The sequence below is a fragment of the Lissotriton helveticus genome, chromosome 11 (genome assembly GCF_964261635.1).
Source record: "Lissotriton helveticus chromosome 11, aLisHel1.1, whole genome shotgun sequence".
Taxonomy (NCBI): domain Eukaryota; kingdom Metazoa; phylum Chordata; class Amphibia; order Caudata; family Salamandridae; genus Lissotriton; species Lissotriton helveticus.
The window spans coordinates 43,619,158-43,634,520 of record NC_136072.1 but is presented as its reverse complement, the minus strand read 5'-3'; the positions used below and the strand labels follow the sequence as shown (position 1 = coordinate 43,634,520).

The window sequence follows — 15,363 nt, the reverse complement described above, 5'->3', positions numbered from 1 at the left end:
ACAGAGGAAAGCAGAGTTTATCTGGATCACTGTGGGGGTGCACAGTGCTAGGACAGCACAAAATCAGCCTACTTTACCTTAAGATAGGGGTGGTACTCTATGTGCTAATAAACGTTGGGAGCTTGCTGTGTGAGGCAGCAGCTATAGAATGAGGGACTATAGCAGAAAATTAAGTGAAATAAACAAAACTTTAATTCAAGGAGCATGCTAAAATGAAAACCACAGACTTTTTCAACAGAATTAGAAACAAGTTTAAAGGCAACTCTAGTCTGAAACAGCATTTTATAATATGCAAAGTTGATACACAGGCATGGTCTCTCAAGTCATTTGTTTAAACTCATGGGGGATGATTGAAAAACAATGTGCTTCAGGGGGCATCTCTCCATAATGTTAGTTCCTGAAAAAGGTCATGTGGCTCACGATGACTGAGCTTCCTGATGCCAAGTCATAAGGGTGTAAGACAACCTTGAGTCAGTAATTTTCAGATAGTGAGATCAGGGGTGTAACACCGGGAGCAAACCATATTAAAATGCGCACAGTCCTCTTAATAAGGGTTTAAAAAATGTACACAGGAACATTTTCCGAACTTGAAAATAAATGTTCAGCTTTAGTGATCAATCAGTTATTTTTTGCATATGAAGTAACCACATATTGGGAACATGTAAAACTGCTCAATCACAAATGACACAAAATAATGGCTTCCAGCACAAAGAGAAGAACAAGGTTAGAGGCAGCATTTCAAATACCTCTTTGTTGCTGGAATCCCCACCTGCTCCCTCCTGGCCTGAAACGGCCATTTGCATATGGGTAGTATCTGGTATTCAGCCTGCGTTGCTGCGCCCTGTTCATTCTAATAATATCATCTGTTAAATTGAGAAAAAAAAAAAAAGAAGTGTAAGGAAACCGCAGCAAGCAAAATCTTACATAATTCTCAGGTATAGTGATGCTCAACCACAGCAATTTTTGTCTTGTTTCAAGAGCTACTCCTTACAACAGAAAGAATAACAAACATTGACAAAGCCTAGAGGTTGGCTTGGCAAGCTGGAGGAGTGAGTGGTACATTAAAACATTTTTTTTAAAAAGGAGGAAGAAAAAAAAAAACATCGGTCAGGTTGGAAAGTAAATCCAGCCTTCAAAAATGTATAAACTAGAAGAAAAAAAAAAGAAACCAAACAGTGCAGGAGACAGAAACTTGAAAAAGGTAAGTTACTGTTCATGGTTGCCCAACATGGCTAGTCCAGCACAGCTTAGCACTGAAAAGCACTTTGTAAGCTGCTATACACATGTGATGAGGAAAAAGTTGTCACTCACGGGGCAAGAAAGCCAAAAGCTAAAGTGGTGTGGCTCATTCCTCCTTGCCTTATGCTGTGTTGGGTGGGGGCAAAACGTGAATGATATTGGCAGAGACCAAGTAATGAGAGAGCGGACCCAAGTGTATTATTATTTTTTTTAGACGGGTTCCTAATAGTTTAACATATCAGAATGTGTAAATCAGAATTCAGGAATGTTGTTATTTAAGCTGTGTCAAGACCAAAGTGTTCTTAATTTTGGAATAAACCATCTGAAAGTCTTCCTCTGCTCACGTGATAGGGTAAAGAAACATATGCGGAGAAGGATTACCAACCTTCTTTGGAATTTTGGCTCTATCCAGCAATGAAAGATTTTTTGGGGCAAATGATTTTAGGAATTACTTCTGTTTTAATTTAGCAACGGCTCAAACTGGAAGCTGAAATTATTAGGTATATTCTGAGCTAGCACTTTAAGCACTTTGGATTAATATGAACAATTTAGGCAAATAAAATGGTTGTATTTTAAATTGCAGTGTTATCAATGTTTGAATTTCACCATTAAGGAACTTTATGATGCGACAACATCATTAATACATTTCTTTTTTTTGTTAGAAAGGAGGTTGTGTCAGGATTAAAAAGTCAGAACAGTAGAGCTGCCTTCTCACTTGTCTGGTATGGGATATTCTTTTGTGTTACTTTATCTCACAATGCTTTAGTTGCAAGAACTACCAAAACAATATTTTAAAATAACTTATGTTAAAGATCCATAGAAAACACTGCCTGGTAACATTTCAAAGAATTTAGATTCTTTATGTTCATGAATTTTAAAGCGGAGACTTTGTGCTTTTAGGAAAAATTTGTTTTATAGTGATTATGCTGCCAAATGTAAAAATCAAGGAAACCTGGGTTGTAATCCTAACTGGACCAAAAGTATGTAAAACAGGACAAATTATTTCAGCTGTTGTACAGACCTCACAGTTAGGTGTTTTAAGGAACGGGAGGAATCTGCATTTGAAGTCACACATCAATACACTATCAAAAGTGTGCCGCATTCTATGTGGCCAATATTTCTAAAATGGTCACCCATCTTAGAATGGTACGGTCCATAGTGTATTGTTGCTATAATGTTCCAAGATATCTACCAAGTTTAGCAGCAGAAGTAGGCCATCTTGAATCACAACATGGATACATTATACACTTTACCATCCAAGTTGGCCACCCGAGTGATGTTTACAGAGGAGACACCTTGGAATGGTATTGTGCATCAATATTTTCTCACCCCAAGAGGACTAATATGTTGCTTCTGAGTATGGTGGCTTTGTTGGTACTTTCGAGCATATGCCTGCCAAGCTTAGGTGGTGGAATGTTTTCTATTTTCTACTTTTACTCTTAATTAATAATCTTCCATATGCTTATTGAGCTGGTCTGTTTTATCCCCGAGGGGCAAGTGGGTGAATGCAAGAATGAGGCAATGAGTGGAGGAATGGATGTATTACTGCAAGTATGAGTTAGAGTGCATGTATATAAACTGTTTGAATGCCTAAATTCCTCAGTGACTGGAAAGGCAATTTCAGTAATGAGCCAGGCATTTGTCACTAGTTGTTTTTACATTTTCAGAGAGAGAAAAAAATCCAACAAACTATACATCTATAGGCATAACACTATTTTACCACTGGAGTTGTATGTTATCACAAAAAAATTCTGCTTATTGAACTGCAGTTAAACCGCACAGTAGAGCATAGAGAAAGCCATAACAAGGATATTTTCTCCAAGAATTTCCATTTAAATGTATGCTCCTGTTAGAGTGCAGCTAGCGGATAACTACATAGGAAAATGGTACAAATTCTGACAAACTTGATGGTGAAAGCAGTTTAATTTAATTTTATCCTTGGTTTGGAAGAAAAATACTCTGGGGGAGTGTCTGAAAGAGACTGTTTGCTATGCTGTTTCTTTTATTAAAAACTACTTGTTTTCATGAAAAAGGACAGCAGTATACACCAAAGCGGTAACAGATCATAAACCGATGGAACACATGCAATATCCGGAACCAGTCTTGATAGTTCATTATTAGTGCCTCTAGCTATTTTTATTTAGCCATCATCTTTTAAGATGGAACACCAAATAATAAATCCCAGTCATTACTGATTGCTAACGTAGGTCAATGCAATTCTAAAGTGCAAGATACTTAGTAGTCAACTTTTTTTTTAAAACACGTTATTGTTTTATTCTCAACAAGGTCAGAGTGCATGCATAAATGTGATTTATATACGCAAACATTATTTCACATTTATTTCAGCAATACACTGTTGCCACTCTGGCTTTCAACAGTATTGGTCCAGTCATTTCTCAAAAGCACTCTTAACTTTACCAAACCTGTCAGTGCAAGAGGTTTTCAGCATGGTTCACGGTCTTTAACCTATGTCTTTTGACTTGTACTAGCTACAGACATTTTTATATTTGTTTAAAAAATAGCCAATCTAATGATAGTCAGATTTTTATTAAATATTAGGGAAAAGTTACTTTTAGGAAGTTGCTTTCACGCTGTCTTAAGCTGCTAGAAGCTAATTAACATTAACTCTCCAGCAACTGCAGAGTCTTTGCTGGGCCCGAATTGGGTATGAATGAGGTGTAAAATCTGCTTCCAGAGCAGAGACAATGGCCTGTCTGGGAGTGGGGAGGTGTTTGTCTTTCCCTGGCAGCAAAGCACGCTGTGGTGAGCCCAGGAACTTCATTACCTTCCAACTGACCAGTCTTGTCTGAAACCAATGTCAGGGGACAATTGGAAAGGCCCCAGCCTTTACTGCCCTAGTCAGGCTGGCACCAAACCCAGTGGGAGCGAAGTTACACCTCAGATCTTGTTTTGAGGTGAATGCAAAGGAAGGGATTACTAATCACCCTAGCCACGTGACTCAGTGGGCACACAAGCTCAGCACAAGGGGAGATGGGTTTCCTCAACTTGGATTTTGAGAGTGAGAAACACTGGGGAATATTTGCAGTAGGGCACACTGAAATTGCTGGAAATTGGTTGGGGCTACCACTGGGAACTTTTACCCCATTGGTTAGTGAGTGTCCAAGATTAACTCCCACCCACTAGCTGGTGCCAGGCACAAGTGTGGCACCACAAGACACTTTCTAAATCTGCAGACGAGGATTGGATCTGCTATCTGTGGCCTGAGAGATGCCCTGAGGGACTGGACCTGCGTCCTCTTGTACTCCAAACTGGACTACAAGCTTCACCCGAGTAATCATTTCATCAAGCACCCTTACCCAAAGGACCTTAGAGAAAAACAGACTTGTACTTTGCAGGATCGTGTGTTACTTACTCCAAATATGAAAAATTAAGAATAGTGATGGATTACAGTAGCAAATGATTTATTACTTATTGACTATGGACATGGGGGTAGCGACAGATTTTAACTGACAATTATGAAGGAAAGGACACCTAAGCAGGCCTCGATAAATCATTAATATGTCACTAGACCTGTAGGTCTAGTGACTTAATTAATCTACTTGGCCTAATTATAAAGCTTTTGACCCCTAAACTGTTTTCAATTTATGTGATCGTGGACAAATATTGAATTCACTGAGTCGCCATTTTCTTCTTTATCACATAACAGCAGCTTCAATACCGGAGTTCAACATGTGTGCCGTCCCAAAAAATAATTTTGCTTGAATTAATATAGACTTAGTTTAGACTTAGCTCCATATAGAATACAAATCGAGCAATATAAAGGATACACATGACCACTGACTTGCCTAAGTTCTTGAACCGCATTGTCATCAGGTCAAGGGCAAGAATGGTTCTCAAATCAGGTTTTAAAATGATTTTAATAAATACATAATTTAGGCATTAAGCAGTAACACTTATTTGCAATCTGCAGATTTTCCATTAAAATAGCCACATTTCTCCACGGACATATGGCTTTACTCATAAAACTATATAGTGTGTTATATTGGGAAACTGGGTTTCTGCAAATATTTGTCATTTGCACATCACCAAGTGTTCGGATTTGTTTTGCTCCTATTTAAACCTTTGTTTGCATCACACTTATGAATTATACAAAAAAAGGTTATTTGTCATTCCTGAAATACTGTGAAGTATTTGTACTATTCATTTACAAGCTGTATGTTGCGAGTTAGAAATAAAACCTCGAGATCTTACAGCTTTTTATTTCACAGTGAATGTCAGACAGCTCACTTGACAAAAACCTCTAACTGTAATAAGTGAAAGAAAAGTAGACACCAGTTTCCAGGATAGGAAACAATTAGTGAAAAGACAAACAGACATTTGACCTCTGTCCTTCAACAGACAGCAAATGTGTCAAGATAAAAATATAATTTAAAGGAGTCTTTATTGCTCATTCAATTTCTGAATGAGCAGAACACCTGTTCCTTCCACCTTACGTTCACTCGCCAGAACAGACGAGTGGGTGCTAAAAAATAGCTCGACCGTAGCAAGTGGGCAAGGAGATTATCCAACAATTTTTGTTGGATAAAATACCAATTGTATTGAGTTCTAACGCAGTGGAGTAACATAACATGAGCCCCCATGCTCCGAACCCAGTCAGGAGCTACGAGGCGAGGCTATTGGTATGCCCAGTGGCGGCTGTCGCAAAACTTAAGTGGAGGTTTGTGTGTGTGTGTGTGGGGGGGGGGGGGGGGGGGATATTCGGGAAATAAAAAGCAAAAACAAACTTAAGCAAAAACAATCTTTACCTGTCCTGCTGCCACTGCTGGCCTTCTTAGTTCTTCTCTTCTCTCATGCTCCTGATGGGGTCAGAGCAGTCCCTGGAACACCAGCGCAGGTTCTCCACCCAATCCAGATGCTGCTCTCAATGGGGATCAAATGGGAGCAGCGCCAGGATTGGTCTGAGCGGCCTGGTTTGCTGCTCAGACAGTGCCTGAGAGCCTGTGCTGTTTCTCCAACCCAGCAGCAACACAGCTGGGTTGGAGAAACACAAGTGCGCATGTGTGTTTGACGGGCCTAAGACAGCTGGCCAAACAGACTTGCGCACATTACAGTGGACCTACCACTCCTCCCTGCCAAGATCCAGCCCTGCCCAAGACTCCCTGGCTCAGTCAGTGGAAAAAATAAAATAAAAATCATCATTTAAATTTTTCACTGACTGGCTCAGTAGGGTGACGGCTCCTCCACCACTAAGATGGAGTCACCCCCTGTTTTGACACCGTTCTAACGATGTTAAACACCTTGATTTAGCACCAAGGAACCTAATGGTGTTAGCGCGCTCAATAAATTAATTTAACATAACATAACATAACTTGATGCGCAATCATTGAGCCCTACTTCAAATGGCCGGCTAGAGGGTTAGCAGACTTCTAAAGAAGGATGAAGTACTGCAGCATGTTAAGGATAACATTGTTGAGAAACAGAAGCAGAGCAAAGAGTGCCATTATCGTACTAGGAGAACCAAAGAATGTAAGTCTGTTGGTAGCTTGGTAATTGTGGAGAAAACTTGGAAGATTAATGAATGCAAAGTCAAAATTTACTGGACCAGTACAAATGATCAGGGTCACCAAGGAGGACATCTTGTTGAAGGGTTAGAGACGGTGGAAAATGGAGTGTTATCTTGTTAGCAGGTAAAGTTATTCAAAGGAAGGTGAATCTACTATCAGTATGACAAGTAAGTAAGTAAGTAAGTAAGTAAGTAAAGAATTTGTATAGCGCACTACTCACCCAGAGGGTCTCAAGGCGCTTGAGGGGGGGGGGGGGTTGTTATTTATCAAATAGCCAAGTTTTTAGTTGTTTTCTCAAGGAGAGGTGGTTCTGTGTAAGGCGGAGGTGGGTGGGGAGAGAGTTCCAGGTTTTGGCCGCTAAGTAGGAGAAAGATCTTCCTCCCATGGTGGTTTTTCGGATGCGTGGAATCGCGGCGAGGGCTTGATTGGATCATCTTAGTTGGCGGGTGGGGGTGTAAAAGGTTAGGCGAGTGTTGAGGAATTTGGGTCCTAGGTCGTAGAGGCTTTGTGCGCTTGGGTGAGGAGACGGAACGTTATTCTCTTGTTGACGGGGAGCCAATGAAGGTCTCTCAGGTGGCCGGAAATGTGATTGTGGCGGGGTAAGTCTAGGATGAGTCTGGCTGAGGCGTTCTGAATGCGTTGGAGTTTTTTCTGTAATTTAGCTGTGGTTACGGCGTAGAGGGTGTTTCCGTAGTCCAGTCGGCTAGTGACAAGTGCATGGGTAACCGTCTTTCTTGTTTCGGTAGGGGTCCATCGGAAGATCTTTTTGAGCATACGCAAGATGTTAAAGCATGATGATGAGATGGCGTGGACTTGTCTGGTCATCGAGAGGGAGGAGTCTAGGGTGAATCCTAGGTTGCGAGCATGGTCCGTTGGTTTGGGCGCGTTGCCTAGGGCTGGTGGCCACCATGAGTCGTCCCATGCAGAGGGGGATGATCCTAGGATGAGGACTTGCATCTTGTCTGAGTTCAGTTTTAAACGACTATTCTTCATCCATTCGGCTACGTCTTTCATCCCTTCATGCAAGTTGGTTTTGGCGGTTTTTGGGTCTTTGGTGAGGGAGAGGATCAGCTGTGTGTCGTCAGCGTAGGCGATGATGTTGAGGTTGTGTTGGTATGCGATGGATGCAAGGGGGCTCATGTAGACGAAGAGGGTGGGGCTGAGCGATGATCCTTGTGGTACGCCGCAGATAACTTCGGTGGCCTCTGATCTGAAGGGGGGAGGCGGACTCTCTAGGTTCTTCCGGCGAGGAATGATATGATCCAATCCAATGCTTTTCCTTGTATCCCGACGTTGCTGAGGCGTTGTACAAGGGTGCTATGACAGACCGTGTCGAATGCTGCGGAGGTCCAGGAGGATAAGGGCAGCTGTTTCCCCGTTGTCGAGTAGTGTCCGGATGTCATCTGTGGCTGCGATGAGGGCGGTCACGGTGCTGTGTTTGGCTCGGAAGCCGGACTGTGAGGGGTCGAGGGAGTCTGACTCGAGGAAGGCGGCTAGCTGACTGTTGACGGTCTTCTCTATGACTTTGGCAGGGAAAGGGAGGAGCGAGATGGGGCGGTAGTTCTTAAGTTCAGTGGGGTCTGCTGTAGGTTTCTTCAGGAGGGCACTGAGTTCGGCATGTTTCCAGCTTTCCGGGAAGGTAGCGGTGTTGAGGGAGCAGTTGATGATATCCCGGAGTTGGGGTGCTATGATGGAGTCGGCCTTGTTGAAGATGTGATGGGGGCATGGGTCGGTTGGGGATCCAGAGTGAATGGAGTTCATCAAGCGGATGGTGTCTTCAGTGCTGATCGGGTTCCAGGCGCAAAGGGTGGTGGTGGGGTGCTTCAGTTCGGTGGTGAGGGGAGTGGACTGGTCGCCGAAGCTGTTATGTATGTCGGCGATTTTACTGTGGAAGAACGAGGCTAGAGAGTCGCAGAGGTCTTGAGAGGGAGTGATGTCGTTGGTGTCGGCGCTGGGATTGGTAAGCTCTTGGACGATGCTGAAGAGTTCCTTGCTGTTGTGGGCGTTGTTGTCGAGTCGATCCTTGAATGCAGATTTCTTGGTGGATCGGATCAGCTGGTGGTGTTTGCGGGTGGCGTCCCTGAGGGCGGTCATGTTGTCTGTGGTTGAGTTTTTTCGCCAGGCTTTCTCGAGGGTGCGACAGTTCTTTTTGGAGTTCTTCAGTTCGTCGTTGAACCAGGAGGCTTTTTTGCTACCTGGCTTGTTGTGTTGCTTTTTCAAGGGCGCTAATTCGTCAGCGCAGTAGGTGATCCATTGTGTGAGATTGATGGCTGCTTGATTAGGGTCTGATGATTTGGCGGGAAGGTTTTGGCTTAGCGAAGTGGTGAGTTGGTCGGTGGTAAGTTTGTTCCAGTTTCTGCGGGGGACTTGTTGTGGGTGGTGGTGGGTTGTGGTTTTTCTGAAGCTGAAGTGAACGCAGCTGTGGTCCGTCCAGTGAAGTCCTGTGACGTGATTGAAGGAGACGTGTTTGCTGGAGAAGATCGGGTCGAGCGTGTGTCCGGCGTAGTGGGTGGGGGTGTTTACTAGTTGTTTGAGTCCGAGATTGGCGAGGTTGTCCAGAAGGGTGGTGGTGTTGCTGTCGTTGTTCTTTTCCAGATGGAAGTTGAGGTCCCCTAGTAGGATGTAGTCTTCGGAGGGGAGGGCGTGTGGGCTGATGAAGTCAGTGATGTCTTCGCTGAATTGTGCGCGGGGTCCTGGTGGTCTGTAGATGAGGGTGCCTCTAAGTGTGGTCTTGGGGTCGGTGTGAATCTGGAAGTGGAGGTGTTCGGCGGCTGTGAGGGTAACGTCGGAGCTGGTCGTGATGTGAATGGTGTTCTTGTGGACGATGGCGATGCCTCCTCCTTTCTGGTTGATGCGGTCTTTTCGGATGATCTTGTAGCTGTCCGGGATGGCTATTGCGATGCCGGGTGCTGATTAGGGGTTCATCCAGGTTTCTGTGAGAAAGGCGACGTCCGGCGTAGTGTTCTCCAGCAGGTTCCATAGTTCGATGGAGTGTCTGTCGACCGATCGAGTGTTGAGTAGGATGCATTTCAGGTGGTTACTGTCTGAGTTCTGTTTGGCGTTTGTGGATGTAGAGTGGGTCCTGATGCAGCAGAACTTGCAGGATTGACAGGTGAAGGGACCATGGGTGCGTCCTGGGGCGGCTTGGTGGCAGACGGGGAGGCGGCCGGTGTTGAGCGCAGTGAGGGTTGCGGCGTCGTACGTTAGGCGGGTGGAGCGGATGATACGAGGGCCAGGGGGTCTTGCGCTGGGCGCGGTCCAGACGCGGACAGGCGTAGACGGGCTTACCTTTGGCGCGTCTTCGGCGCGTCCGCTGCGCGCAAGTGCATCTGTCATAAGTGGAGAGTGGAGGGGGGCGGGGCGAGGGAGGAGCAGCTGGGAGGCGGGAGCGGGGTGGGTAGTGTGGAGGGTCAGTGGGAGCTGGAGGGAGCGGGGGTGGGGCCGCGGGGGAGCAGCGGCAGGGACGGGCTAAGGGCACAACAACAATGCTGGGCGAGATCACTGGCACAGAGCGAGGTCGCGGGCACAAACAAAAACAATCACTGGCACACAATGCAGGTTACTGGCACAAATAGCTGGCACAAAATTGAGCAATGCAGGCAACGATACCGGGCCGAAAGCAGGTCGCTGGCACAGATAGCAGGTCGCTGGCACAGATAGCAGGTCGCTGGCACGGAGGGGGCGATATCAGGCACAGAATGCAGGTCGCATGCACAGATAGCTGGCACAGGAGGGACGAGCTGCGAGAGGAGCGACCAGTTCTGACTGGGTCAGGATGGTCACAGCTCCTTGTCTCGCGTTATCAGCCAGAGGTATGTTTGTGGGAGGGAGGAGCAGCTGGGAGGCGGGAGCGGGGTGGCTAGTGGGGGTGGCTAGTGTGGAGGGTCAGTGGGAGCTGGAGGGAGCGGGGCCGCAGCGGCAGGGACGGGCTAAGGGCACAACAACAATGCTGGGCGAGATCACTGGCACAGAGCGAGGTTGCGGGCACAAACAAAAACAATCACTGGCACAATCAATGGCACACAATGCAGGTCGCTGGCACAAATAGCTGGCACAAAATTGAGCAATGCAGGCAACGATACCGGGCCGAAAGCAGGTCCCTGGCACAGATAGCAGGTCGCTGGCACGGAGGGCGCGATATCAGGCACAGAATGCAGGTCGCATGCACAGATAGCTGGCACGGGAGGGACGAGCTGCGAGAGGAGCGACCAGTTCTGACTGGGTCAGGATGGTCACAGCTCCTTGTCTCGCGTTATCAGCCAGAGGTATGTTTGTGGGAGGGAAGAGCAGCTGGGAGGCGGGAGCGGGGTGGCTAGTGTGGAGGGTCAGTGGGAGCTGAAGGGAGAGGGGGTGGGGCCGCGGGGGAGCAGCGGCAGGGACGGGCTAAGGGCACAACAACAATGCTGGGCGAGATCACTGGCACAGAGCTAGGTCGCGGGCACAAACAAAAACAATCACTGGCACAATCAATGGCACACAATGCAGGTCGCTGGCACAAAATTGAGCAATGCAGGCAACGATACCGGGCCGAAAGCAGGTCGCTGGCACAGATAGCAGGTAGCTGGCACAGATAGCAGGTAGCTGGCACAGATAGCAGGTCGCTGGCACGGAGGGCGCGATATCAGGCACAGAATGCAGGTCGCATGCACAGATAGCTGGCACAGGAGGGACGAGCTGCGAGAGGAGTGACCAGTACTCTGCTAATGAATGAGGAGGGTTATGTAAACAAATATTTACTATTATGTTTCTTTAAAACTCAAAGTAAACATTCAAGGTATCAGAGCTGCACAAGTAAAGGAAGAATAAATTACACTATGGAAACAGAATAAAATACAACTAAAATGAACCATGCATTATTGCCATATGGTTGGAGAGATAGGTTGAGATCTATTCCAGAAGCAAGAATTGATGGAACTTTAAGCCTCTGTGTTCCTTCTTGATCAGTTGAAATTTGGGAAGAGTACAGATTGATAGGGGGAGAGCGCCAATTCATGAAGGAATAATACCGTAAGAATGACTGATGAGAAAATATAACGGACGGCGACACCACTGGTGGGACTGACGTGTAGGGGGGTGGGTGAGGGCATTAAGATAGAAGTGGTGATAAATCTTAAAGGACTAGCATGCCTATGGTTCCTACGAGTTATAACAAACATACTGTATTCAAATATATTTTTGGGGAAGTTTCTCTTTTAATTTTCAGAAAAGGTAGAAAAGCTGTTGCCTATCCTTGACTTATATATTTGTGATAATCGTTAATTTGCTTTACATTTTACTCCTGAACTGTTAGAAGGTTACAGTTGACTTTCTTCCATTACATCCGATGGAATGTTTACAATTCAATACTGATCTCATTGTGGTTGTTTGTTGTGGAGGTGGAACTTCAACCAGTTATTTCTCAGGAGGCTCCTTGTCTGACAGCTGTGTCGGAGAACTTTGTAGGGGTCCCTCCTTTCTTGCTAGAAATAAACTTCAAATCAAATAGTACTAATTATGTGGTACCGTTTTACCACATTCTGGCACTGTAGTGCATGGAGGTAGATCAGCCTGATGATGCAGAGAAGAGAGTTCACCTCTGCAAGCCAAGAGGTTTACAAATTAAAGAGCACAGTTACATGAGACTCCTGGGGGAACCCTGTTAACGTCAGTGAAATATAATCAAAGAAATTGTAAAAGTACTTCTCTGTGACTATGGAGACAGGGCGTTGATGACATTGATCGGGGTAATGACCAATGGTAAGTTTAAGAACAGATCTGAGCCACTCCTCCAAATTAAAATGTAAACACAAGGTCTGCTCTGCACGTGCTGGTCTTGCTGGGTGTGGATCATGTGGGTGCGCACTCAGAGTCACCGGCACTAGGTGTGCCTGTGCTTGCAGGGCAGATCTTGAGAGGGAGAACTTGGATCTAACAGCCCCGGGGTGCAGATGTGCTGGTTAAATGGCCAATCCTATGATATGGGGCAATTGACAGGTTTGAGGAACACGTGCTTCTTTCTGTCTTTTAAACGCCCATGGCCTGCAAGCTGACCCCAATCAAACAGATGGACCCCTAACCGTGAAACTGACAGTCCAGGGGTGACGTGACCCGAACTGACCCGTTTACTAAGGGAATGGTACAGTCCTCCTATTGACAGACCCTCTGCAGGAGCGTACCATGTCTAGAAAAGGGGGGGGGTCGGATGCTTCCAATGCTCATTCAAGCTGGGTTACAGCTGCGATAACGTCTTCACTAATAAACCCCCCTCTGCGTGGAATGGCCCGGCCCGCCCCCGCCAGCAGCATCCCCGTCTCCCCAGTGATGCGCGCGCGGTGGGTTACCTAGAGACATGTCGATCTTGTCCAGCACCTCCCCGCCCTCGGAGCCGTCCATGTCGACGTCCCCGAAGCCCAGGCCGCTCATGGCTGCTCGGCCGTCAGCCCCCGCCTCGACCTCCCCCCGGGACCCGGAGCCGCCTCTCCACAGATCACCGAGCCGGCCGCCCTCTGTTACGCATGCGCCGGCTGGGGCCGGAGACGTCGTCACTATGCGCACTGACATCATCGCGTACGGCGCGAGGCGCCTCGGACAGGCAGCGTTGATAAGGAGGCTGGCGACAGTGAAGAGGGACTACCTTTCACATCAGATGAAACCTCAGTGGTGTGCAGGGGTTGACCTGCCCTGGCAGGAAGTAATCATGGGGCCATTTAAACCACTGAGAACCTCCCTAGTAGATTTTCTGATCCTGAGCAAATCTACTATTTGTATATATATGTATATAGAGATAACTCTAACCACTATTATATGTAGTAGACCTTTGTACTCACTACCATTCCTATGTGATTCTTAGATTTTATCCTTTATATCTCTTCCTTGAGTAACTTTACAACTTGTACATTTGCAATTTTTTCTATTTGTATCTCTTCCCTGTGTGACTTTACAACTTGTACATTTGCAATTTTTAGGTCTCGCGACCTGCGGTGCACTGCGTAGCAGTGCTCACGCAGGCTGCGTGAGCTATTGTAATAAAAAAACGGGGATTGTGAGCTGCCCTAGGAATCGCACACGCTTGTGCATGTGCGTTTCCTTTTCAGCTCCCCCATTGGCCTTTGCGTGCGTCTTATTGTAAAAGACTGCACTCAATTGGCCCGAAGCACGCGCATAGCTCCTCCCATGGCCTATTGGTGTTTCTTACGAGCACCAAGCGCGTAATGGACACCAATAGGCCGTGGGAGGAGCTATGATTGTGCCCACACAGGCGTGATGTGCACGCCACGGTGAAGCCGCCCCCATCCACAAAGCCACATGCATTTTGTTATGCTGAATGGTTGTCCTGCGTGTCTGCAGTTTGGCGCGGTTCTGCTTGTGTAGTTCACGTCCATCACCCGCCGCCTCGTGTTTCTCTGGTGGGGGCTTTTTAAGCTTTTTTGTATGCGAGTGCGACACCTGCAGTAACGCGAGGCAGGTGCCACTTTTCACTGTTTACAGTGATGTGGGAAACGGGTCTGCTGTGTAGCCTGGCAGGGGAGGTGTCTGACGACATAAAGCTGGCAGTTCGAGAACTGAGCGAGGTGTCCCAGAAACATAATCGCAGCTTGTTTATCAACATAAAGCGTGACTCGTTTGTTTTAGGTCAGAAGGCGCCCAGACGCAAGAAAGGCTCCACGTATCCGCTATCCCTCGCGCATCTCCCGAGTCGGAACGCTGTAATCGACATGTAATGTCACACAGCAGCAGGCACATTAACCATGGAGTTCTGTAGTCCGTCGTAGAACCACGCTGCTTTTTTTGAAGTATTCGCGCAGACTGGACAGGAGCTCTGGGCTGCTTCAGCACGCAACTCAGCCCCAGTGTTGTGCAGCACCCTGAGGGCAAGGGACGTCTGTCTGTCTGTGACGTGGTGCGAATAAAACGGGCTCACTTGAAACTAACCTTTTAGCAAAGCAGTGCACGGCATTAAATCGCCTAACAAAGTCTTGCAAGAGCCAGGGGCTCAACAAACCCCGCCTCCCCCCCGCCCACCAGCGGGGGAAAGCGGTGTACCTTGTTTTTTTTAATCGTTGTTAGTTTTTGAGAATTAGCTCAATGGGTTCCTGAAGCACCGGATGGGTAAGCCTGTTGGACTTTAAAAACAAAAAACACTTAACATAGTTGTGAATAAAAAATTAAACCTCTCGTTTGGCTTATTTAGTAGCTGGTTAAAACACTGGAGATATATTTCTGCCCTGCGAGTTTAACAGTGCAACGCTTACCCAGTGTTCCTATAAACAAAAAACATGCTTATGCTAAATCCAAGGTGCACAGTTGGTTGTTTCATTCCAACTGCCTTCCTTCTCGGGACAGTAATGGTGTCTTCTTTTGTGCCAGACACACCCGGGTGGTGTTTGGTACAGGTTTTAGATGCACGATAGGTTTTTTACAGGCGTCGCATAGCACTGCCACATCCAGCCTCGCCCACTGTGATGCTACTGTGTGGAGCTGGAGGACTTTCTCACTTCTCCACTGATGCAGCCAGAAAGGTGACTTTGGCGCCATTTCCCTTCACATTCACGGCATCCTTTGGCAAAATCCATTTTATGTTCAAGCATCTTTGGAAAACACCACTCAATCAATGTATGTG

General features: G+C 46.5%; 1 protein-coding gene across 2 annotated transcripts in view; it reads right to left on the bottom strand.

The window, feature by feature from the left end:
• FYTTD1 (forty-two-three domain containing 1) overlaps positions 1-13,307 on the bottom strand; it is a 131,851-nt gene extending 118,544 nt beyond the window's left edge. The window contains exons 1-2 of one of the 2 annotated variants that reach the window (XM_078666136.1): positions 13,085-13,307; positions 747-863 (exon numbers count right to left, since the gene is read on the bottom strand). In XM_078666136.1, the coding sequence (XP_078522262.1) occupies positions 747-863; positions 13,085-13,307 (340 nt within the window). The remainder of the gene's footprint in view (positions 1-746; positions 864-13,084) is intronic. The other variant, XM_078666137.1, reaches the window with a different exon arrangement.
• Between the last annotated feature and the right edge of the window lie 2,056 nt (positions 13,308-15,363).